Below are 24,534 nucleotides of genomic sequence, written 5' to 3' on the forward strand. Positions count from 1 at the left end.
TAATGCTGATCTTGCCAAATTATTCGCTTTAATTTTGTTGTGTTTTGAGTACTGTTTCAAGGTGGTGAATGCCCATGGTTTTGGCATGGGGTGTGCAATAAACTCGTGGTCAGGCGTCCACAAACTCTTGACCACACTGTGTACCCCTCATCACAGTGGAGGAGTTGGTGTTGTGACCGTTAGATGGGGCTCTGTATTTGGAACTCTGCACGGCGGGGTGTGTTCAACACCCTAGTACGGAAGTGATTTACCGAGAGTTCACGACTCTGATCCATATTTTCCTTCCCTGATGTTTATTTTAATATTTCCACATTGTGCAGAAGAACCTTGTTTAGCAGACTTGTGCATGGACGGTTAGGCGTGACTGTTACAGAGATACAAGCAGACTCAGGTGAGGACAGTTTCTTTCTGCAGGAATGGCTGCATTTTCGTGCTGCTTCCATAGTAGTTATGGGTTTGCGCCATGCAGAGGTTCAATCCCAAATAAAACCATATGGGAAATCTAGTGCACTAGCGCATCGTTCGAGGACTCGCTATTTCATACACTACTTAGTGACCCTATGTAGTCATTTGGGATACAGCCTCGAGTCCCGCTACAACTGGAGAGCTGTTCATGCTACCGCTGTATTTACTGAACATAAACACTGTATGTGTTTGAGTATTTTAATGTTTATAACACAGCGTTTACTTCTGATATGCAAAGTCAGTAGCTCTTGTGTAAAAGTACCAGCTTAACTAAGTAATTGCTGCTAATGTAATTGCTCCTGAAATGTTTATTTTAATAGATTAAAGTTGAATCAAATTACTTTTAAAATACAGTAATCACATGGCAGCTACACTTCTGTTTCATTAAGGCTAAACAATCACTGGTAAACAATTTTGGCTTTCTTAGTGGAATAAATTTATTCAGCTGTACTTCTAAAACTGTAATTAGTAATTATGACTGATTATAGACTTCTCTGGGCCCACAAAACATGGCTAGTTTGACTGCACCCAATAAAATACACATAAAAATGAAAACCCAAACGGTTGGTTTATACTGAAAAGAAATGCTATCGAAAAGCCTCTTTTTTCTTTGTTGATGTGATCAGCAACACACTTTAGTCAATCTTTAAGACAACACTCCTAAAGCCATGCTTGTCAGGCAAAAGTAAACATTTCATTAAGATTACTTGTGGTTTATGGATGTCTGATGATCCAGCCAAGTTTTCTCTGAGCTTATGATAACAGTTGAATTTTTTTTTTTTTACATATATTTACATTTAAATAATGACTTAATTATAGTACAGTATTTTTATGTACTTTTTAATTAGTGCCGTCAAACTATTTGTGATGATGTAAGGTTAGCTTACACATCACCAAGTCTGGCGGTATGAACAATGAATAATTTACTGTTGTAAATAGTATAAATAAATAAATAAGTACTCACCTGTCTTGGTGGGGATGGTCTGGGGGTCGGTGCTGGTCCGGGATGTTGATGGGTAGAAGGTGCAGATGAGAGAGAAAGTATAGAATGAATAAAGCTAGCTGAATTATTGATTCAAGTTATGAATTGTGTGTTATGAATAGGGTGGCCAGCCATCCGGCTTTAGGTCGGACAGTCCGGTTTTTCAGCTGCCAGTCCTCCGCCCATGCAACGCTAGGATGAACACTTAAAAATCCTCCTTTTGGAGTGAACTGGTTTCATTTTTGATCAATATTATCTGTCATTGGCTCAGGTACATGTCAAAACAAATGCTTTGTATTTCATTGGTTTAACAGCCTCATTTGACTGCTTATAGTGCTACCTATCGTGGCTCGCCCACCACCACCACTGGCCAATCGCAGAAGGTCCGCCCTCTAAATGCTAGTCTGTAATTGGGTGGTTGAATATCGCTCGCTCGCTCTGTTCTGCATACACCTCTACCTGAGTCAATTAGTCACTCAGCTCTCATGCTCAGGAACGCTGTGAAAAACGAGGTACAGTTCTGAGTGGTCAGCACAACATCCTTTCATTTCGAAGAGCAGGAAAGATGAATTTCATGCTTTCTGCACACTATGCCGATGTAGACATTATGTGACATGATGTGGCCAATAGTAAACTTTTGGAGGCAGCGAGGAACAAACTTAAATATCAAAAGTAGACACAACATTTGGTGAGTAAAACAGTCATTTGTTATAGAATTGTTGCTTAAATTGGTCAAAAACTTATATGGGTTATGGTTTCATTCTGTGTGTTGCAGTATCATGTCCCCCTGTTCCTGGTATGACGTCCTCCTTTTGGGGTGTAATGTCCTCCTTTTTGTGACTATGAATGTGGCCACCCTAGTTATGAATGATATGGCCATATGTACAGTGGGGCCAAAAAGTATTTAGTCAGCCACTGATTGTGCAGGTTCTCCTACTTAGAAAGATGAGAGAGGTCTGTAATTTTCATCATAGGTACACTTCAACTATGAGAGACAAAATGAGAAAAAAAAATCCAGGAAATCACATTGTAGGTTTTTTAAAGAATTTATTTGTAAATTATGGTGGAAAATAAGTATTTGGTCAATAACAAAAGTTCAACTCAATACTTTGTAACATAACCTTTGTTGGCAATGACAGAGGTCAAACGTTTCCTGTAAGTCTTCACCAGGTTTGCACACACTGTAGCTGGTATTTTGGCCCATTCCTCCATGCAGATCTCCTCTAGAGCAGTGATGTTTTGGGGCTGTCGCTGGGCAACACGGACTCCACAAATTTTCTATGGGGTTGAGGTCTGGAGACTGGCTAGGCCACTCCAGGACCTTGAAATGCTTTTTACGGAGCCACTCCTTCGTTGCCCGAGCGGTGTGTTTGGGATCGTTGTCATGCTGGAAGACCCAGCCACGTTCCATCTTCAATGCTCTCACTGATGGAAGGAGGTTTTGGCTTAAAATCTCACGATACATGGCCCCGTTCATTCTTCCCTTAACACGGATCAGTCGTCCTGTCCCCTTTGCAGAAAAACAGCCCCAAAGCATGATGTTTCCACCCCCATGCTTCACAGTAGGTATGGTGTTCTTGGGATGCAACTCAGCATTCTTCTTCCTCCAAACACGACGAGTTGAGTTTTTACCAAAAAGTTCCATTTTGGTTTCATCTGACCACATGATATTCTCCCGATCCTCTTCTGGATCATCCATATGCTCTCTGGCAAACTTCAGACGGGCCTGGACATGTACTGGCTTAAGCAGGGGGACACGCCTGGCACTGCAGGATTTGAGTCCCTCTCGGCGTAGTGTGTTACTGAATGGTAGCCTTTGTTACTTTGGTCCCAGCTCTCTGCAGGTCATTCATCAGGTCCCTCCGTGTAGTTCTAGGATTTTTGCTCACCGTTCTCATGATCATTTTGACCCCATGGGATCGAGGGAGATTATCAATGGTCTTGTATGTCTTCCATTTTCTTACAATTGCTCCCACAGTTGATTTATTCACACCGACCTGCTTGCCTATTGTAGATTCACTCTTCCCAGCCTGGTGCAGGTCTACAATTTTCTTCCTGGTGTCCTTCGACAGCTCTTTGGTCTTGGCCATGGTTGACTGTTTGAGGCTGTGGACAGGTGTCTTTTATACAGATAACGAGGTCAAACACGTGCCATTAATACAGGTAACGAGTGGAGGACAGAAGAGCTTCTTAAAGAAGAAGTTACAGGTCTGTGAGAGCCAGAAATCTTGCTTGTTTGTTATTGACCAAATACTTATTTTCCACCATAATTTACAAATAAATTCTTTAAAAATCCTACAATGTGATTTCCTGGATTTTTTTTTCTCATTTTGTCTCTCATAGTTGAAGTGTACCTATGATGAAAATTACAGACCTCTCTCATCTTTCTAAGTAGGAGAACCTGCACAATCAGTGGCTGACTAAATACTTTTTGGCCCCACTGTATGTGTTGTGTTGTATGTGTTTGAAATGTTCCCTCTAATTTCTCCCGTGGTAGGATTGGCTACCAGGTCCTAGATTGAAGGGGCCTTTTTGTTATAACAGGTGGAAGTGCGGGGGGAGAGAAAGAAAGATGGCGGAATACCTCATGTCCTGATGAGTACCGCCTTATGGTGAGACCGCTACAGTCAAAAGCTAATAACCAGAGTAACTGCCTTGCAGTTGGCTAAAGCCGATGGGGGTTACTAAGTCAACCAGCTGTGGTTTTTAACTTGAAAACGTGTGTAAATATTGTGTGTGTGCAAATAAAGTAAAGGTGTTGGGACTTTGACTCTTGAACTTCTATCCTCCTTGTGGGTCTCCCACCCTTGGCACAACCTACCATACTCCTTTTCACACTATTCTTAAAAATATTTAGTCAATTTATACAGATTACAAATTATAAGACCAAGTCAGAAAGTTAAAAGACATAATACAACTTTCTAGACCACTAAATAAATAAGTTGTAGTATGTGCAGTAGTCTTTGGATCATAAATATATTTTGCTTTTTAAAAATATTTATGTTAAGCTAATCATGATTAGAGTTTTAGCCATGCTTCACTGGTGAGTAATTTAAAGTTATTTAAGCTTAATTTAAGTCTTAATGTCTTCAAAAATATTCTCCAAAATATCAATAACAAATGTTTAGGAAATAATAATATAAAAACTTATATATTTTACATCTATTGTTTAGCGATGCTAACCAGGTAATTATTGTCTTTATTAGCCTAGCCAACTTGATGGTTGTTTTTTGGCCGTTGGTTAATTGTATCACTTACTGACACAGTTTATATTGAATCTTTGGTTTATTAAAATGTTGTTCAAAGTGGAAAAATAAGCTGTAGCTCCAGTGTTTAACTTGTAATAACATGCTGAATGTTTGTCTAGATTAGGTTTGGAAAGCTTCTTGTTCTTTATGGTTTTTCTTGTGTGTATCCACACCTGTTCTGTTTCATACTCAGTCTTGACCAGCAGAACTGAGGCAGCTACACAGATGGAAACCACCATACTTGTTGGACAGGATACTGTCAGCCATCCCAGTAAAGACAGTGTAGCTCACACAGATGACACATCAAATACCCAAAGTTCCTCCAGTCTGGAGAGTCCAGTGTCAAAAGAAGAGAAGGATAAACGATTGGACTCTGAGGAAAGTGGACAGAATACTGTCAGCCATCACAGCAAAGAAACTGTAGCCCACACAGATGACACATCAAATACCCAAAGTTCCTCCAGTCTAAAGAGCTCAAAGTTAAAGAAAGAGAAGGATGAACAGTCAGATCAAGACAAAAGTGGACAAAAGTCTGTCAGCTGTCACAGTGAAGAAACTGTAACTCACACGGATGTTGAACCAAATGCACAGAGTTCCTCCAGTCTGGGGAGCCCAAAGTCACAGGAAGAGCAGGACAAACAGTCTGGCCCTGAGGAAAGTGGACACAAGTCTGTCAGCCATCACAGTGAAGAGACTGTTGCTCACCTAGATGATCTGACAGTGAAGACAGATCAAGAGTTGGACCATGTGGACCATAAGAAAAGTGGACAGGAGAAGGAAACCAAAAATATGAATGTACAGATCAGCCAGGAACAGGAAGATAAAAAGTCTGAAAGTGAAGGGACGAGGGATCAAGCTTTAGAAACCCAGCAAGAGACAAACACTAAAACAAAAGCAAAATCTGATCAGAAGGATGAAGAGGTGAAGATCATGCATGCGACAATGCACCAGAATGTAGACATCCAGCAGATATCTGATGGATATTTAGAGAAGGCTGAAAAAGTGGAAGAAGGAAACGTAGATGAGAAAAATGTAGAAGACATGGAGCATCAGACTGAGCAGGAGATGTCAGAAGACACAAAGTGGGAAGAAACTGAAGAAATGGAGCAAGAGCCATCAGAAAAGAATGAACAGAAGGAACAGGGTTGTTCTGATGGGACTGTAAAGCTGGAAGAGAAGGTAAATGATGACTCCTCTCCTGAAAGACCAATTGATGGTGATGATACAGAAGAGAGGATGCAGGTTGTCAGCCCAGGTAAGTGTTGAAACCATAACTGGGGCACGATGCAAAATATCCACATAATGTTTGTAAGCCAATAAACCAAAAGAATTACAACATGTCAGTTGTTCTTTGCACTCATTTCTGCCTCTGGTTTTGTTTATCAGAAACTCAAGAGGCTCAAGATTTAAAGAATGAAAATAACGAACCTGTACTTCCAGTAAGCAGCATACACGCATTCAGTTGCTTCTATCCAAAATAATGTTTGTTGCACATGTTCACTTATTTCCTATCTTTCCCCACAGCCCGGACAATCATTTAAGTCTGTAATCGTGCATGAGAAAACAGAAACTCCTCCTGCTTCCAGTTCTCCAACAGTAAAGGTCAAAGATGAGCCGATGGACGAGGAGTATGAGAAAGCTCTTGGTCCTCAGTCAACAACTGGACATGTTAAAGATGAACCAGACATGGCTGATGTGAGTTGTGCCTGTTTCTCTTATTTAATGATTATTTTCAGGGAGGATTTAAATGACATTTGTAATGTTATGACTGCAGGAATTTGGCCAGAAGACCTCAGAAATGATCAAGATCAGTGCAGTGTTTTCTGTTGGAAAACCTGCACCTTCAGTTGGGAAGAGTAAGATTTTTCCCTGTCTTACACACACTGCTGATAAATGTTAAGTTTTCGTAGATACATTTCTCATCCATATACATTGTCACCCCCCTACAGGCTCCGGGACGGGTTCTCCAGCTGGGACAAATCCACCCTCCAGCACCTCAGCCAGCTCTTTGTGCGTGGCGTGTTCAGGGTGTAAAAAAGTGTTGCTTAAGGGCCAGACGGCATTTCAGCGTAAAGGCTGCTCTCAACTCTTCTGCTCACCACGCTGTCTGTGCACCAGCACCTCCACTGAACAAGCCCAAAAGAAAAGCTGCTATTACTGCCACAAGTGAGTCTGTTGAAGTTCACTGTTATTCTGTACATACACAATTCTTTATGTACACTTTTGATTTGGAAGGACTCCAGTGGCCTGCATAGAACCTTAACTTTAACCCCATTCAGCACCTTTAGGATGAATTGGAATGTTGATTACAGGCCAGGCCTTTTGTGTAATATTAGTGCTTGACCTTACAAATTGCATTTGACTAAATGGATACACAGTTCCAGAGGCATCCAGCTAAATAGCATAATAAGGTGCTATTGACTAATTTGGAAGCAGTTTTAGGCTAGTGGTTAAAGTACTGGTCTAGTAATCGAAAAGTCGCTGGTTCAAGCCCCACCACTGCCAGGTTGCCACTGTTGGGCCCTTGAGCAAGGCCCTTAACCCTTAATTGCTTAGACAGTATACTGTCACTGTACTGTAAGTCTCTTTGGATAAAAGCGTCTGCTAAATGGCAAAAATGTCAATGTAAATTTAAGCTGCAGCCCCCAGTCCAGACCTAAAAAGAATCACTTCTTGTCATCTAACCCATCTACCAAAGGGAAAGCACATATTTACTTGTTACTGAATGTGCAAGTGTTCATATTAAACACTCAGTATATTTCCTCATGATTTCTTCACTGAGCTGTTCGTTTTCACAGGGAAATTTCCAACCCAAAGGACGTCATCATGGCCCCCGTGGACTCTGCAGGGACAGTGAGGAATTTCTGCAGTCAGAAATGCCTCAGTGGGTTTAAGTACAAGAGGGACGGTGTAAACCCTGCACTCATCTCTGAGCACAGTGCAGGAAAATGCAGCATGTGCCAAAAAGTCGGTGCTGTAAGTACTGATTCAGTTGTGCGCAATCCAAATAGAATTCAAATCTGTGTTTTTTACCACCTGGGGTATTAATATACCCCCATTCGTCTTGTATTTGGGACATCTATGGCAGCTATTGCAGTCTTGTTGAATCAGTGTCATATAGAATAGATTACACTGGATCACACTTTTGGCTTGTGTCTAACCAACTAGACAAATTTCTTTTTAGCCTAATGTGACAGTTGTTTTTTCCCCCTATTTTTGGTAAAGAGACCACTCTTCCATGTACTTTGTCCTGGGAGACAATTATTTGTATAGATGATTATTGGGACCTGAAGTTGCAAGAAATAAATAGACTTACTGAGTTCTGCACAGAGCTTTCTAGACTGTCCAGTTGGAATTGTTGTAGCCCTGTTATGGGTACAGTCACACTAGCCCTACTTATATAGGCACGGAGAAGTCCCCCAGCTCTAATCATGGTCACAAAGCATAGAAATGAGAAGAATCAGCCACAAAATGAAATAAAATGATAAAACTTTCTACACCTCCAAATTTTCCAGATCTATTTTGAATATATTGAAATAGCATATTTGGCCATATTTTTTTTATTATTCTGTCGCAGAAGTAGAACAGTTGCACAAATCATGAATCACTAAAACACAGTGCATACTGTTATAGATTATACCGTATTTGCACTGTTTGATCTGCAAAGATTTACAAGGCAAAATGCTGAATCATTATAGGATTAAATAATCTGATTGATCACTAAATTGTCAAACTTTTGTCAAACTAAATTGTCATAACACCTGTTATTTCTCTTCTTCACTAGACTAAGCATGAGGTGAACGTAACGGGAAGCGTCCACAAGCTGTGCAGCAACAGCTGCTTCCACCAGTTCTGCTCCACCAATAAACTCAATATGAACTGCTGCTGCCACTGTGGAGGCTACTGCCACAATGTAGATGGCAAGAGTGCAGCCTTGATCATCGATGGCACCGTCAAGAAGTTCTGCAGCCAGATTTGCCTGATTGCCTACAAATCAGTAAGTGACCTGCGTCACGCTCCTTCATGAGTCAAACCAATAGTATCAAAACATTTAATGAATCGTTGTGCTACAGTATGAGACCTTCAGTGTCTTATTCTGTGCTTCATGATGCACCACATGCCATTTGGATAAAGGTCTACAGGCAGGCCCATCTAGCACCTGCACTCTGTACATGAATGATGAATGTCCCTAAATCAGCAGTTGTCTAAAAGGCAGCTCGTACTGTTTTGAAATGTGCAGATATCTGTTAATGTCAATTGTTAATGGTGCCCCTGTGTCAGTAACAATCTGGTGGGTGCTTTATTTTATTGGCCTGGAATATGTTGTTCATTATTTCTGTAAACAATATAAAAGGTCAACTGGTCAGACCACATAATGCATTTTTGCTATCAAAGAAGTTGGCTATGTTTTCAGAAATAGAGCTATAGTATAAATAGTGTGCTTTTTAAAAATATTTTTAATTAATAAAATTATCATCATCATCAATAATTAAATAAATATTTTATTTCTTTATTTTGCAGAAGTATGCAAAGCCACTGCCCTGCACGATGTGTCGGGGGTATCGTACCCTGTTGGAAATGGTGGAAAGCCCAAACGCTGAGGGCAACAAAGAGCTGTTCTGCTCCTCATCTTGTGTGACAGAACACAAAGTTCAAATAATCAGCGCTTCAGGTTTGAAGTTGATATTAAGCCCATGATGTATAGCTTGCTTGACTGTGGACAGTGTAACCTGTGTTCCAAAAATTTCTTCACTAACATTTCTCTTATTTTCTCTCTCTCCCCGTTCACACACATTAAGGTGATGCCCTAGAATGCCACCAGTGTAATCAGATTACCGTTCCTCAGTACCACCTCGCCATGTCTGACGGAAACATTCACAACTTCTGCTCCTTCACCTGTGCTGTAGCATTTCAGGTACTGCTTTATTATCCACAAACTACAAAATATTTTCAGAAGGATTCCAGACGCTGTTTTTGTTTCGTCTGCTTTAATATATGCAGTAATTGGCTCATTCCAGGAGTTTTCAACTGTTTTTCACCAGTGACCACATTATATGAGCTAAAATTGTTAATAAATTAATCAAACACAATCTTACTCCTTGCCATTAGACCTGTGAATGTACAGTATAACAGCGTAGTCAATTTTTAATGATAAAAATGATCATATTAATGAATCAGTTTTATTACTATAATTTTTATATATTGTACTCCAGCAAATACAGATTAACAAATTTCATTTAATAGTCATATCATAGAGCGAAAGATCACACGTCTTCTAGTTGGTATTGTCACAAGCATAACAGAAACTAAGCAAATGATGATGCAAAAAAAAAAAAATAATAAAAATTTTGAATTATGTACCTTCAGCTATAGATTAATGGTTTGTTAAAATGTCATGGGACTCCATGTTAATGCCTGTGGCATCCTGTCCGGGGGTAGTTATTGAATTGTGCCCAGTGATACCAGGGATACGGAGTGTGCCACATGCATTGAAGGGATGTTTGGATGTTGCACGTCATGAGTAGTTTGTACACTCAGCTATTCTTGTTTTTCAAGTGATACATACATGTATGATGCATTATGAATATCACAGTCATAAAAAGTTTGTGATCTGTTTTAACTTTTTTCTTTAGGATGGCTTTAGTAAGACGAACTCTGGCGCTACTCCTCTAAACATGATTCAAGCGAAACCTACATCTACATTACAGTCTGGATCACCGGAGTCCAGTTCAACTGTAACCAGTAGCGTCCCATCAATGACCAGAATCCCCTGCTCTCAGTGTCTGCGCTTATTCTTCAGCAAACCTGAGCTGCTGGAGTTCAAGGTACTTTCTGTTTATCTATACAAACAGCATGCCAGCCATGCTAGATACTTTTAATATTTGACTGTATCGATCTTCACTCCACCGGTGCTTATTCTGGATGATGACGAGTCTTCATTGTGTTTTCATGATCCTACAGGGAAAGATGTATTTCTTCTGTGATAAGTCTTGCATTGATGAGTTTCGGAGGACCAATTATATCATGGCGCAGTGTGTGTACTGCAAAATCGACAAAGTGGTGAAGGAAATTAAGAGGATCAACAATGTGGACTGTTCCTTTTGCAGTGAAGGTAGGACCCTGTCCTGTAATAATCAGTCACTGGTCATTTTTAGGTACAGCTACTATAAGTGCACTAAGTAGGTGTAAAATAACTGACTAGTGACCTTCTGAATGTCCATGTCAGCCCCTATTTATTAGCGGAAACTGGTGGTTGGGTAATGGTATATCACCTAACCTGTAAAAAGGACTGCAGACAGGACTGTATCTGCCTGTATCCAGACTGGACTGCAGACAGGCCAGTTTAGCACACACACTCTGCTTCCACGTTGATGCTGTTGTAATGTGCAGAATGTGGCTTGGCATTGTCATATATAAATAAGCACGGCGCAATGATAACATCGTTCACCCTACCACCAAGAATTGGCCATCAGCAATGCCCAATCCATGTCCCTGCCCTCTGGGTAAAATATCTAGTTTGTCAACCGGGAAGCTTGGGTTTACTTGCCTTGATATTGCATTTTCATAAAGCCATGTCTTGGAGGACGCATATGCTAGACCATTTACACTTCCGTGATCACAGAGGCTCATTAAGCAGGTGGTAGATTGGCTATATCAAGACCAGCAATTATTATGTTCACTGACTTTTAAATTCTAGATTATTTGAATACATTTTGAAATGTGACCCTTTACAGGCTGTAAACTTCTCTACAAGCACGACCTTGCCAAACACTGGGGAAAGAAGTACTGCCGGAACTGCCTTTACTGTGACACCGCCTCTCCGACTGTGGTGACCAGCGTCTTTTCTGGCAAACAAGAGGAGTTCTGTAGCAATGAATGTCTTTCACAGTACACATTGTTATTTTGTGAGGTAAATACAATATTAGTACCTGTGGCATGTGTACTTGACTCTTAAAACCTTGTACTTAAACTCAACCATTGGCTTCTCTAAGCAACCAACTGAGGATTTTAAAATAAAGCTAGTTGATGAGCACATAGCAGGTGAAAGATATATGAAGGTATTAACAGGCTTTTAGCTCGCAATTTTCTCTGTCTGAAATGTCATTAAAAAAAGACTGTTAATGATAACTTAGGGTTGCAATTTTTGATTAATTGGGGTTATACTGTGCATCATCTCTCCAACACCCAGGTGGCTAAATGCAGTGTGTGCAAGCGGGCCAGGAAGTTGAACGAGTCTGTAAAGTGGCTTGGCGAAATAAAGCACTTCTGTAACCTCCACTGTTTGACGTACTTCTGTAGCTTAAATGGTTGCGCTGCGACCCCGAGTAAACCCTCCACCAAAGCACAAGGTACCATAATAATACATACAATTTAAAGTCGGTGTGAACTAAAGAAAGTAGAGTTTAAATGATTAAACAGATTTGTATTTGTAAGTTTATACGTTTATATGAATTTGTGCATTTTAAGGCAGCTTTGGGATTTGTGGTTGTTTGAAGTCTTTACATTTTTTTTTAAATTTACATTTTACATGTACATTATTGTGTGTCATTGTCAAAGCACGCCACAAGCCGTATTTCTTTATTTTATTTAGTGCAGTTGGATTCAGTTTTGAACCCCAGCTATGGAGAAACTACAAAACTGTCTGATAATACAAATCTTAAACCTCAAAGCTGTTTAAGAAGGTTAAGGAGGGCTGAATGTCATGGACTTTCCTCCAGAGTCACCTGAATTGAACTCAATTAAGCATGTCTGGGGTGCTTAAAGGCAAACAGCAAGCACTGTCGCCTCACAGCAAGAAGGTCCTAGGTTCGATCCCCAGGTGGGGAGGTTTGGGTCCTTTCTGTGTGGAGTTTGCATGTTTCCCTGTGTCTGTGTGGGTTTCCTCCGGTGGCTCCGGTTTCCTCCCACAGTCCGAACACATGCAAGTGAGGTGAACTGGAGACACTAAATTGTCCATGACTGTGTTTGATATAACCTTGAGAACTGATGAATCTTGTGTAATGAGTAACTACCGTTCCTGTCATGAATGTAACCAAAAGTGTAAAACATGACGTTAAAATCGTAATAAACAAACAAACATAGACAAACAGCAGAGCATTCAGTAACATTTTGAGATTTTCTTTGGAATATTGTGAAACCATGTTGGAGAACATGGATCAGCTTATGGAGTCTTTGCCAGTACATGCTTAGTGCATGCTGAGTACATGTCATCATTACAGCAAAGGGAGAACATTCCAAATATTTTTCAATTCATGAACATTTTTCAAAGATTTTATGTCATTCATATTGATTTGCTGATTATATGTTGTTTCATGAAAAACTAGTGGTTTGCACAAATCCTGAATATTCAGAATAGTCCATGTAAAAATATCTTGACACTCTTTACTAATAACTCTATAGATAGAAGCTTTTGGGGGTGGCACAGTGGCTAAGTGGGTAGCACTGTTGCCTCACAGCAAGAAGGTCCTGGGTTCGATCCCCAGGTGGGGCGGTCCGGGTCCTTTCTGTGTGGAGTTTGCATGTTCTCTCCGTGTCCGCGCGGGTTTCCTCCGGGTGCTCCGGTTTCCTCCCACAGTCCAAACACATGCAAGTGAGGTGAATTGGAGATACAAATTATCCATGACTTTGTTTGATATAACCTTGTGAACTGATGAGTCTTGTGTAATGAGTAACTACCGTTCCTGTCATGAATGTAACCAAAGTGTAAAACATGACGTTAAAATCCTAATAAACAAACAATCAAGCTTTTGGTCAATTCACTCACAAGATTATTTTTCTGTGTTTTTTCTAGGAACAGTACCTTCTGTTGGGAAGCCGATTGGTACTGTAAGTATGTGCAAAAAAACATCTGTATAAACCGACTGATGTACAAACGTTTATATATTCAAAGCTAATGTTGGTGGAATGTCTAAGAACTGAGATAAACACCTAAACATTTTAATGTTTTTTCCTATTTCCTAAAATTGCATACGTCCAATTACCTAATGCATCTGCGACCCCTACTCATTCATAACACGCCAGAGTTCTTCTCCATTTAGCAAAATCCAAGTGGGCTTTTTAACTCATGTGCTTTTACTCCACACCTTCTGACATAAAGGCCTGATTTATGAAGTGCTGCAGAGATGGTTCTCCATCCATTTCCTGCATGACTTTTGGAGCTCTTTTAGAGTGACTATTGGGGTTCTTTGCTAAATTTACAAGATGATTAAAGTACCCGCTAAACAACATACCAGTTATACTGCCAAATCCATTTTTTATTCATGATTCATCTGAAGCCTGTTCTAGTTACTTAGCAACCATGATGTGGAATAATACAGGTATATGTATCTTTTGTATTAAAGACAGAAGGATTTAATTGTCTTGTTTGTAGGCCAGCACGCAGACGGACGGTGCGAGACAGATCAATGTTTCGAACAGAGGCCTAAAGAACAAAGCTCTGCTCTGTAAACCCATGACCCAGAACAGGGGGACAGCCTGCAAACCCAACACCTCAGACATGAACACACAAACAGGTACTGAATGCGTTTTTAAAAATAGTCACCCAGCAAGGTTTAAACAAGCATGCATCATTTTGGGAGTAATACATTCTGTGATACCTTATGTATTTATATGTCTATATTCACAGATGAGGTCACACCCAAGATGATGTTGTTTCCACTGCCAGTACCAGTGTTTGTCCCGCTGCCTATGCACCTCTACACACAGTATACTCCACACTCATTTGGATTTCCTCTGCCGGTAAGCTGCCTCTCGAGTTTCATATGTGGGCACAAATATGCCCATAAAGACTTGCTTTGACTAGTTGACTAGATTGGTATGGCGTGACTTTAGTGGCTTGCACAAAGCTCAGACCATAACAACACTGAACACTTTTGGGATAAATAGGAATCTCGATTGTTAGCCAGACCTTTTAATCTAACATCAGTGTCCAAAACGTTGGAGTGGGGGCTTGAACAGCCACAAAAGATGGTTAAATTACTCTAATAATGATTTTGCTTTTGAAATAAGATGGACAACCATCAAATTTTAGTTGTGCAAATACATTAGGTCATATAGCGCAGTGGTCCTCAACCACCGGGCCGTGGACCGGTACCGGTCCGTGGGTCATTTATTACTGGGCTGCACAGAAAGAATGAACAATTAGAGATGGCTAGAAAAGCAGTTTTCACTGGTTCTGTTTCGGGTGTTATTGTCTTACTGTCACACCTAAGTGGGAGCAGCGTCTCGTTGCAGCGAAAAAAAGCTCATTTTACACCGTTTGTGAGTAATATTATTAAATCCTTCCTTCCCCGCCGGTCCGTGAAATTATATCTTATATGAAACCGGTCCGTGGTGCAAAAAAGGTTGGGAAATGCTGATATAGCGTACTACTTGATCAGAAGTAGATTGTAGCCATGTAATTTAATTGTTTAAGCAATTATATATATAATAAAATACTGACACATCATCTCCCCCTCTTAAATCCCTGTGTGTAGCTACCAGTGCCCATGTTTCTGCCGGTCACTGTGGACAACGTTGAGCGATTAATGGAGACCATTCAGGAAATCAAAGAGAAGATTCCTGAAAACCCGCTGGAAGCAGATCTGATCATGATGGCTGAGATGGTGGCAGAGGACAGTGAGAAGGAGAAAGCTGTCTCCCATGGAGGTACCTGAGCATTCACGTAAACACTCTCACATATAGGTGTCAGAGATAAGTAAACAGTGGATTCAGGAATTATTCAGACCCTTTGTTGTGGCGCTCCAAATTGCGGTCAGATGCATCCTGTTTACTTTATTTACACTCGAAACGTGTCAAGAACTCAATGGGGTTCCAGGTGAGTTAAAAAGGCATACACTTGGTTCTGTAAGGGCTGACAATTTACTCTGCATTGTCTTGACAAAGACCAAGTCACAAAGTCCAAGAAACTGGATGAAGTGGATGATCAAATTGTAGTAATGCATAGATCAGGGCAAGCACATAAAACTATGTCTAAGGCTTTAAGTGTTTCCAGGATCACAGTGGCCTCAATAATTTTGAATTGGACGAAGCTTGGCACCACCTTAAACCTTTCTAGAGTTGGTCATCCTGGCAAATTGGGCATTTGGTCAAGAAGGGCAATGAAGAACTCAACAGTGGCATTGAATATCTGTAAGATAACCATGCATCTAACTACGCAGTGTGGAGTGCTGTAAAGAAAAGAGCCGTTCTGTGAGGAGAAAGTGTTCATTAAACTAAAGTCCATATATTATACATACAATTTTCATGTTTCACCATCGCTGTATACAGGTCAAGTTACAGTGGGTCCGGCTTGACTGGAATCACTGGGCACAATCCAGTAACAAACCACAAACAAGATGCCATTCCCCCCAGTGAATCCAGGTGAACCGGACCTGCCGTGACCCTGACCAGGATGAAGCGGAGATAAAACACTGAAATGAAATGCAAGGCTCATGTCTTGTATCTCAGACCAGGAAGAAAATTTCATAGAAGACTTCGATCTGGAAGCCCTGTCTAGCCACTTCAGCTGGGACGAAGAGAGCGTTTCCAGTGCTTCTCGATTGGGTCGGGGCTCGGAGTCTGAGAAAGTGGCCCCTTCAAGACGAAGGTCACCCAGTCCACCCTCACAGGAACCACAGATGGACCTTGAGGCAGATTTCCCAGTCGGTAAGTGCTGACGAAAACCACGTATTTGATTGTTACATGAAAATAAATACTCATATAGAATTTCAGTGTATATATATAATGCACTGCTGGTTGTTTTTTTGTGATTGGCAGAGAGCTTTGATCAGCCTGTCCAAAAAAGCACAACTCCAGCTGCTACCAAGTCGAAAAGCCGCAAGAAAAGCCGTGAATCCTTCTCTCAGAGAAAAAAAGTATGATCGTTGCAGAACATCACACTATTATTGTTTATAAACTTGACAAGCACTTTATTAGGGACTCATATCTGGTATAAACATTCATTTATTATTGTATAAGCTACACCCATAATATAGAGGAACTTTCTGGGTATACAATTGCTGCCTGTAGCCCATGTGTTGCTCTGTACATTGTCATATCCCTGTACACCCATAGGACCCTTATAGACCAGATGATATTTGCATGGTGACCCATGTTCAGCAATGACATTTATGTTAACTGTTTAATTTCTCATTTTCATCATGATTTTACAACTGCTTTATCCTGGTCAGGGTTGCAGTGGGTCCAGTTTCCCTGTATTACTGGACGTAATACAGTAACTCACCCTGGACAGGACGCCTATCCATCGTGAATCCCCGCAGACATAGCCAGTCATATCTGACAGTAGTAGCTCAGTGGTTAAGGTACTGAACTAGTAATCATAAGGTTGCTGGTTTAAGCACCACCATTGCCAATGTTGGGCTCCTGAGCAAGGCCCTTAACCCTCAATTGCTAGAATTGTGTTCAATGTTAATTGTAAGTTGCTTTCATTGCTTGGTTCAGTTCATTAATGTATAATTTAATGTGTTATTTGCGATTACAGGGTCACAAACATGCAGAAAGTCCTTCACGAAAAGCCGCTTCGCAGAACAGCTCCAAACTCTACAATGATTACGGTGTACAAGCCTGGAAGAGCTGGATACACTGGAGGAACACCCAGACCAATATAGAGACCCCCAAATTTGGCTGTGAGTTTCCATCACCCTGTCAGTGAGGTCTGTCAGTATTTAAGAGACTGTCCACTAAATAAGTCACAGTGCAGTGAAAAGAAGTCTGGAAACTATGAGGGCATCCTAAAAGCACTAAACTTAATTCAGGGCTCAGTTCAGTCAATCAGAGCGAATTATAGAAAATATGAAACTATAGCCATACTGCCCAAATCAGGCTGCCAGTCTGTGTAGATGCCCGGCCAGCTGATAACACCGCTGGGATTCAAACCCGAGTCCTAACTGTAGTGGGCTAGCGTAATAGACCGCTGCACTACCTGTGCACCTGTCTGGTCAGAATTGATGGCAAAACCAGTGGTTCAAAGTAAAAGAGATTATGAGTTGAAAAAATCCACCTTCTGCCAAACAGCTTATACTGTGAAGAGAAAGCATGCTGTCAAACATTTTCAAGTGGCCCAGTCAAAGATCTGATTTTAACCCTGTGTTAAGATCTTGTGGTACACCATCGTCCTCCAGCTTCTTTACATTGTGTAAAATTCAACTAGCTGTCAAAGATGTCTCAACCAACTACTAAACACAGGATGAATGTTGAAACAGGTTTTTTTGGTCTGTACTAATGAAATAAACATCAACATGACTGGGTGCCCAACAGGCACAACTGGCTGTGCCTGAGGAAGGTCAGTTGATGGGGTTCCTTATTGCTGCTGCAGTTGCTGCCTCTGTTGACTGGTCAAAGCTGCCCGCACAAAAGAGGATGGCTCACAGAGCAGCATAGTGCGACTCTCAGTACACGGTTCGACTCTCTGTGAGACTCCACTTCTGGCTGGTCTCCAGTGTCGAATAAAGTTACAAACTGGAACTGGAAATGACTAGACTGGGAGGAAAAAAGTGGGAAAAGTGGTCGGTTTAAATAAACCAAATTCTGTTTTACTTACTCACTCACTTTCTTAACTGCTTATTCAATCAGGGTCGCTTATCCAATAGGCTGGAGCCTATTCCAGCTGTTCAATGGGCGCAAGGCACACAGTAACACCCTGGACGGGGCGCCAGTCCATCACAGTACAGACACAAGCACGCACACATACACCCATTCACCTATAGGGCAATTCAGTGTCTCCAATTAACCTGACTGCATGTTTTTGGACTGTGGGAGGAAACCGGAGTTCCCGGAGGAAACCCACGCAGTCAAGGGGAGAACATGCAAACTCCACACAGAAAGGACCGAACCCAGGACCTTCTTGCTACCCACCGAGCCACTGTGCCACCAAATTCTGTTTAATTCAAGTGGGAAAAGAAAAAAGGGAGGGGCTTTGTTTTTAAGGCTATGATTATGATTGTCCTCTGTTTTACTGGACCAGCACGGAACATCATGTTGAAGGAGGACCTGTTGCAGTGCAGCACAGCCGAGTTAAGCTACGGTCTCTGTAAGTTCGTCAACGAAGTAAAGCGTCCTAATGGAGACCCGTACAGTCCGGACAGCATCTTTTACCTCTGCCTAGGCATTCAGCAGGTAACACGGCGAATTATCACGTTATTTATTTAGCGTTATTTATATAATACGCACAAATACAAGACCTGACCACCTATTTTTTGTACAGTATCTTTTTCAAAACGGCAGAATGGAGAACATCTTTGCTGACTTCTTCTACAGTAATTTCAGCCATACTATATCCAGTTTACTGAAAGGATGGAAACCCACTATACTACCCAGTGGTGAGAAATCCAGCATTTCTAATAATGTGGGCAAGTCTGAGAGCATTATTGAAAATGCTTCTATTTCATTTGTTTTGCAAACCTTAAACCTCAGATCAGTGACTTTCATCCACAGTCACCTGAGCTAAACCTCATTGAGCATTTATCAGGCCGAGCACTCAGTAACATCACAAGTTGCTCTTTGGAATGTTGTGAAGAACATGGATCATTAGCACTAATTTGTGGAGTCCATGTCAGCCTGAGTACATGATGTCATTACAGCAAAAGGGGGAACATACCAAATACTAAGAATTTTTAAAAGCCTTGAAAATTTTTGTGCACTTATTCCGGTTTCCCTGGAATCACTGGGCACAAGCCAGACAGGGCCTCGGCCACCCCCCTCTTCAGACATAGCCAACCATGTCTGTAGGTGGACGTTGGAGTGGCCAGTAGCACTGCTGGGGATTCATACCCAGGATCCCAGCAGTAGCTGGCTAGTGAAGTTTATCACCGCACCGCGGTGATTAAAACATTGTATTAAATTTGCTAAAATGCTAAATAGAAGGATTTTTGGTAGTGGTCTTCAAGACTTCTGGCCCCCACTGTAAATACTCTAAAAAACTTATTGTACCCCATGACATGATTTAAAACCATCAAAATAATATATGTACAATATACATGGTTTAATATGGTCTACACATTTACTTGTCTTTTAAAAAATGTAAGATGAAATATCCTCATAATCCTAATTCTAAAGTCAGTGTGTGTGTGGCAGGTTACATGCACTCCCGGGTAGAAGAGGAGTACCTGTGGGAGTGTAAGCAGCTGGGTGCGTTCTCTCCGAGCGTACTGCTCAACACTCTGCTCTACTTCTGCACCAAGTTCTTCAGCTTTAAGACGGTAGCTCAGCACCGCCGCCTGTCCTTCGCCCACATCATGCGCTGCAGTCGTACCAACAGCAGCGGCGACAAGAGGTCCTGCCTCCGCTTCTACCCACCCGTGCCCAAAGACACCAAAAGTGCACGTACGTTTTTTTTTTTGTTTTTTTTTTTGCTTATTGACCAACCATTAATGCTTTGTAGTGTAGTGGCTCCTACTTTCTGTACGGTTCTCCTCGGGTCACTGAAGTCCACCAAACCTGGCAACAAATAGTTCTACCTCCTCTAACTGTATAAAATGCTTCAGTCTTATGCAACACACTACTTTGCCAAGGAACACTGGTGCGAACATTTGTGAATTAACTGGTTTCAGGTGCTTCACAAGAATACATAGTCCCATCATTTAGTGGAGTCTGTTATTATGTTAATGACTGTCTGCTTTAAAAAGAAGTCAGCGACTGAATCAAAGAGAGACACATCTGAAGAGGGACTAAACTACAACCATGCTGCCTAGGTCAGGCCACCTTTTTTCACCAAGTTTAATCAGTGAGCAGGGTTGCTTAGTAAAAAAGCAGGAAGAAGGCCCTACTTTTACTTCGGACACTTTCCAACTCCTCTTGTGGTCTAAAACTTATTGGGATGAATTCTAAATGAAGTTGTTGCAAAGTTTACACATATTTACATTTACATCTTTCGCATTTAGCGGACACATTTATCCAAAGCGACTTACATTACAGTATACAGTCTGAGCAACTAAGAGTTAAGGGCCTTGCTCAAGGGCCCAACAGCAGCAATCTGGCAGTGGTGGGGCTAGAACCAGCAATCTTTGGATTACTAGTCCAGTACCTTAACCACTAGGCTACAGCTTGCCCCTTATTTGTAAGTCAAATATGGAAAAAAAATATTGGGACACCCTTTGTAATTTTTGTATTTATGTGTTTCAGCCAAAACAATTGCTTACAATTGTTATAAATTAATTATGTCAGGAAGTTAAATGCTTCCACATTCACAGCAACAGTTTAGGGAAGGCTCTTTCTTGTTCCAGCATGATTGTTCCCCTGTGCACAAAGCAAGGTGTATAAAGATATGAAGCTTACTTTAAAGTCCTGCACACAGCCCTGCACACAGCCCTGACCTCAGCACCACTGAATAGCTTTTGGAATGATCAATGCTTTCTTAACCAACATCACTGCCCAGCTGTACAAATTCTCTGAATTGGCACAAATTCCTACAGACATTGCATTAGTAATGTAAGAAGCCTCCTCAGACGAAAGGCTGTTACAGATAAAAAGATCACACAGAGGTCCATTTATTTTTCCTTTTTTGTAATGGGATGCCCAACGGTCAGGTAGTGATATAATCTACGTCATGGGTTGTGCTGCTAAGTGATATTTAGGATGAGTTTTTGAGGTTTAATTGTCTGTACTTTTGTCATTTTCTTGTCTTTCACAGCTAAATCAAGTAAAGAAAGTGTCCCAGCCAAGAGAAAGCGAGAAGAGGATGAAGATGAGGAGGAAGGAGCAGTGCTGGAGATGAAGGAGAATTTAGACAATCCACTTCGTTGTCCTGTCAGACTCTATGAGTTCTACATCTCTAAATGGTGCCAGATTGTTTTTTAATTAAAGCTCTGTGATACTAATAATCATGAATCATTTAGAACCTTAGAACCTGGACTCAGACCTTGCCTATTGTTACTGTCGGTGAGAAGTGTCTTGGTTTCCTCTGGGTACTCTGGTTTCCTCTCAATTCCCAAATATGGAAAAGTGCCTGCTTTGATTAACAAATGGGTGAATGTTTGGTACCCTGTGATGAATTGCTGCCCTGTCTGAGGTTTATTTTTGCCTTGTGACCAGCACCACGACCCTGACCAGGATGAAGCGGATAGGACTTCATCATACTGTCCATAGTTTTAGAATAGGATAGCAAGGTTAGCAAGTTAACGGTCAGGATAAAAATGTAGATAATATCAATTACATGAATTATTTATTTGCTTTGATTAACTGATTTATCCTGGTCAGGGTTGTGGTGGGTCCAGCTGCATTTGGAAAGTATCAATCTATTGCAGGGTACTTAACACATACAGGGGTTGGACAAAATAACTGAAACACCTGGTTTTAGACCACAATAATTTATTAGTATGGTGTAGGGCCTCCTTTTGCGGCCAATACAGCGTCAATTCGTCTTGGAAATGACATATACAAGTCCTGCACAGTGGTCAGAGGGATTTTAAGCCATTCTTCTTGCAGGATAGTGGCCAGGTCACTACGTGATGCTGGTGGAGGAAAACGTTTCCTGACTCGCTTCTCCAAAACACCCCAAAGTGGCTCAATAATATTTAGATCTGGTGACTGTGCAGGCCATGGGAGATGTTCAACTTCACTTTCATGTTCATCAAACCAATCTTTCACCAGTCTTGCTGTGTGTATTGGTGCATTGTCATCCTGATACACGGCACCGCCATTGGATGCACATGGTCCTCCAGAATGGTTCGGTAGTCCTCGGCAGTGACGCGCCCATCTAGCACAAGTATTGGGCCAAGGGAATGCCATGATATGGCAGCCCAAACCATCACTGATCCACCCCCATGCTTCACTCTGGGCATGCAACAGTCTGGGTGGTACGCTTCTTTGGGGCTTCTCCACACCGTAACTCTCCCGGATGTGGGGAAAACAGTAAAGGTGGACTCATCAGAGAACAATACATGTTTCACATTGTCCACAGCCCAAGATTTGCGCTCCTTGCACCATTGAAACCGACGTTTGGCATTGGCACGAGTGACCAAAGGTTTGGCTATAGCAGCCCGGCCGTGTATATTGACCCTGTGGAGCTCCCGACGGACAGTTCTGGTGGAAACAGGAGAGTTGAGGTGCACATTTAATTCTGCCGTGATTTGGGCAGCCGTGGTTTTATGTTTTTTGGATACAATCCGGGTTAGCACCCGAACATCCCTTTCAGACAGCTTCCTCTTGCGTCCACAGTTAATCCTGTTGGATGTGGTTTGTCCTTCTTGGTGGTATGCTGACATTACCCTGGATACCGTGGCTCTTGATACATCACAAAGACTTGCTGTCTTGGTCACAGATGCGCCAGCAAGACGTGCACCAACAATTTGTCCTCTTTTGAACTCTGGTATGTCACCCATAATGTTGTGTGCATTGCAATATTTTGAGCAAAACTGTGCTCTTACCCTGCTAATTGAACCTTCACACTCTGCTCTTACTGGTGCAATGTGCAATTAATGAAGATTGGCCACCAGACTGGTCCAATTTAGCCATGAAACCTCCCACACTAAAATGACAGGTGTTTCAGTTATTTTGTCCAACCCCTGTACTTGCAAACTTGCAAATTTTGTCACCCACACACACACTGCAGGGCAACAGATTCTCCTCATGTTTTTAAGAAGTGGAAGGAAACCAGACTACACAGGGGAGAACATGCAAAACTTCTCACTGTTACTGGAAGTGAGGATCAAATTTAAGAACTCAAGAACGATGTTGCTGTGTGGCTGCACCATCAGCTTTACCACTCACAGCCTTAAATTATTGTTGTTATTATTATTATTAACAAAAATTAATCCAGGTGTTTAAATGTTATTTTTCAGCTCAGCCTCGGTGAAGCAGCGCACCAACATCTTCTTCCTGCGTCCCGAGCGCTCCTGTGTCCCGAACAGTCCCTTATGGTTCTCCTCCGAGTCGCTGGATGACGACGAGCTAGAGAACATGCTCACCCGCATCCTCACCGTCCGAGACATCCACCTGGACAGAGAACCCCCTCGGAGCCTGTCCGAATCGGACGACGACAACGATTCGGACTAAATCGGACCCGAATACAAACTGTAAAAGCGCTGACCCCGCTGCGGTCGAGCAGGAGGAGGCACAGTGTGTCCTCTGTGAAGGCTTGTTTTTTAATACACGTCCTTAAATCCATTTCAATGAGCAATTAATAATCAAAGGTGTTCAGAATGTGGCGTGACATTTTAATACCATCTTGCAAGTGATTATTTTGTGCTTACTGGTTAGTTTTTGGTTTAGACCCTCATGTGTAGCTTTTTATTTGATTGAAAAGGTTCCCATTCGTGTATAAATGTAGGACATGCAAGGAGGCAGAGCACAATACTACATGTTGGATAGCGCTTCTCAGTTCCATACATCCGTAAGTGGTTTAATATTAGTGTGGAAAAAAATCATTCACTTCATGTGATGTTCTGCAACACTAAATTGTTTGTTGATTTCAAACACACATTCTTTTTATGTTTCCATTTTAGAAGCAAAACACTCATTATATCATAATTGTATTGTTTTTTAATTGATAAAGTTTTGTGAATCATAAATGAGTCAGTGAATCATTTTAATAAATCATCTTATATATTGTTCACAAAAATATCCATGTTATGTTTTTGTCTACAAAGGCATTTGAGGCTTGAGAACAGAATTTGGACACTCAGTTCAGGGCACTTGAACATATTTTGTGCCAGTCTTGGATTAATGAGGATTTCTGCACCTGTTTCTTTTCTGTGACTGAATAATTAGAGTTCATAATTCTTTGTTCAAAATTACTATTACTAATTTAAATTCTTTTAGCAGTTGTTTATGGAGGCACTTTAGGCCAAGTGTGTGTTGATATCTGACCATGACTCCAGATTTTGGAATGTGTCTGGGAATTTG

General features: G+C 41.3%; 1 protein-coding gene across 1 annotated transcript; it reads left to right on the plus strand.

Annotated features, from left to right (window-relative positions):
- The first annotated feature begins 310 nt into the window (after window positions 1-310).
- Window positions 311-24,195, plus strand: zmym4.1 (zinc finger MYM-type containing 4, tandem duplicate 1). Its single transcript, XM_063010346.1, has 26 exons — window positions 311-391; window positions 4,889-5,950; window positions 6,082-6,134; window positions 6,220-6,390; window positions 6,470-6,551; window positions 6,645-6,861; window positions 7,494-7,671; window positions 8,480-8,692; window positions 9,217-9,367; window positions 9,495-9,610; window positions 10,329-10,520; window positions 10,657-10,807; window positions 11,430-11,605; window positions 11,885-12,044; window positions 13,487-13,521; window positions 14,066-14,207; window positions 14,321-14,433; window positions 15,171-15,342; window positions 16,144-16,341; window positions 16,453-16,550; window positions 17,177-17,321; window positions 18,659-18,810; window positions 18,899-19,013; window positions 19,768-20,016; window positions 21,323-21,470; window positions 23,472-24,195. Exons 2-26 carry the CDS (start codon window positions 4,921-4,923, stop codon window positions 23,683-23,685), a joined length of 4,671 nt encoding a protein of 1,556 aa, XP_062866416.1. The 5' UTR covers window positions 311-391; window positions 4,889-4,920; the 3' UTR covers window positions 23,686-24,195.
- Window positions 24,196-24,534: the final 339 nt, after the last annotated feature.

Source organism: Trichomycterus rosablanca, chromosome 2, assembly GCF_030014385.1.
Source record: "Trichomycterus rosablanca isolate fTriRos1 chromosome 2, fTriRos1.hap1, whole genome shotgun sequence".
NCBI lineage: Eukaryota > Metazoa > Chordata > Actinopteri > Siluriformes > Trichomycteridae > Trichomycterus > Trichomycterus rosablanca.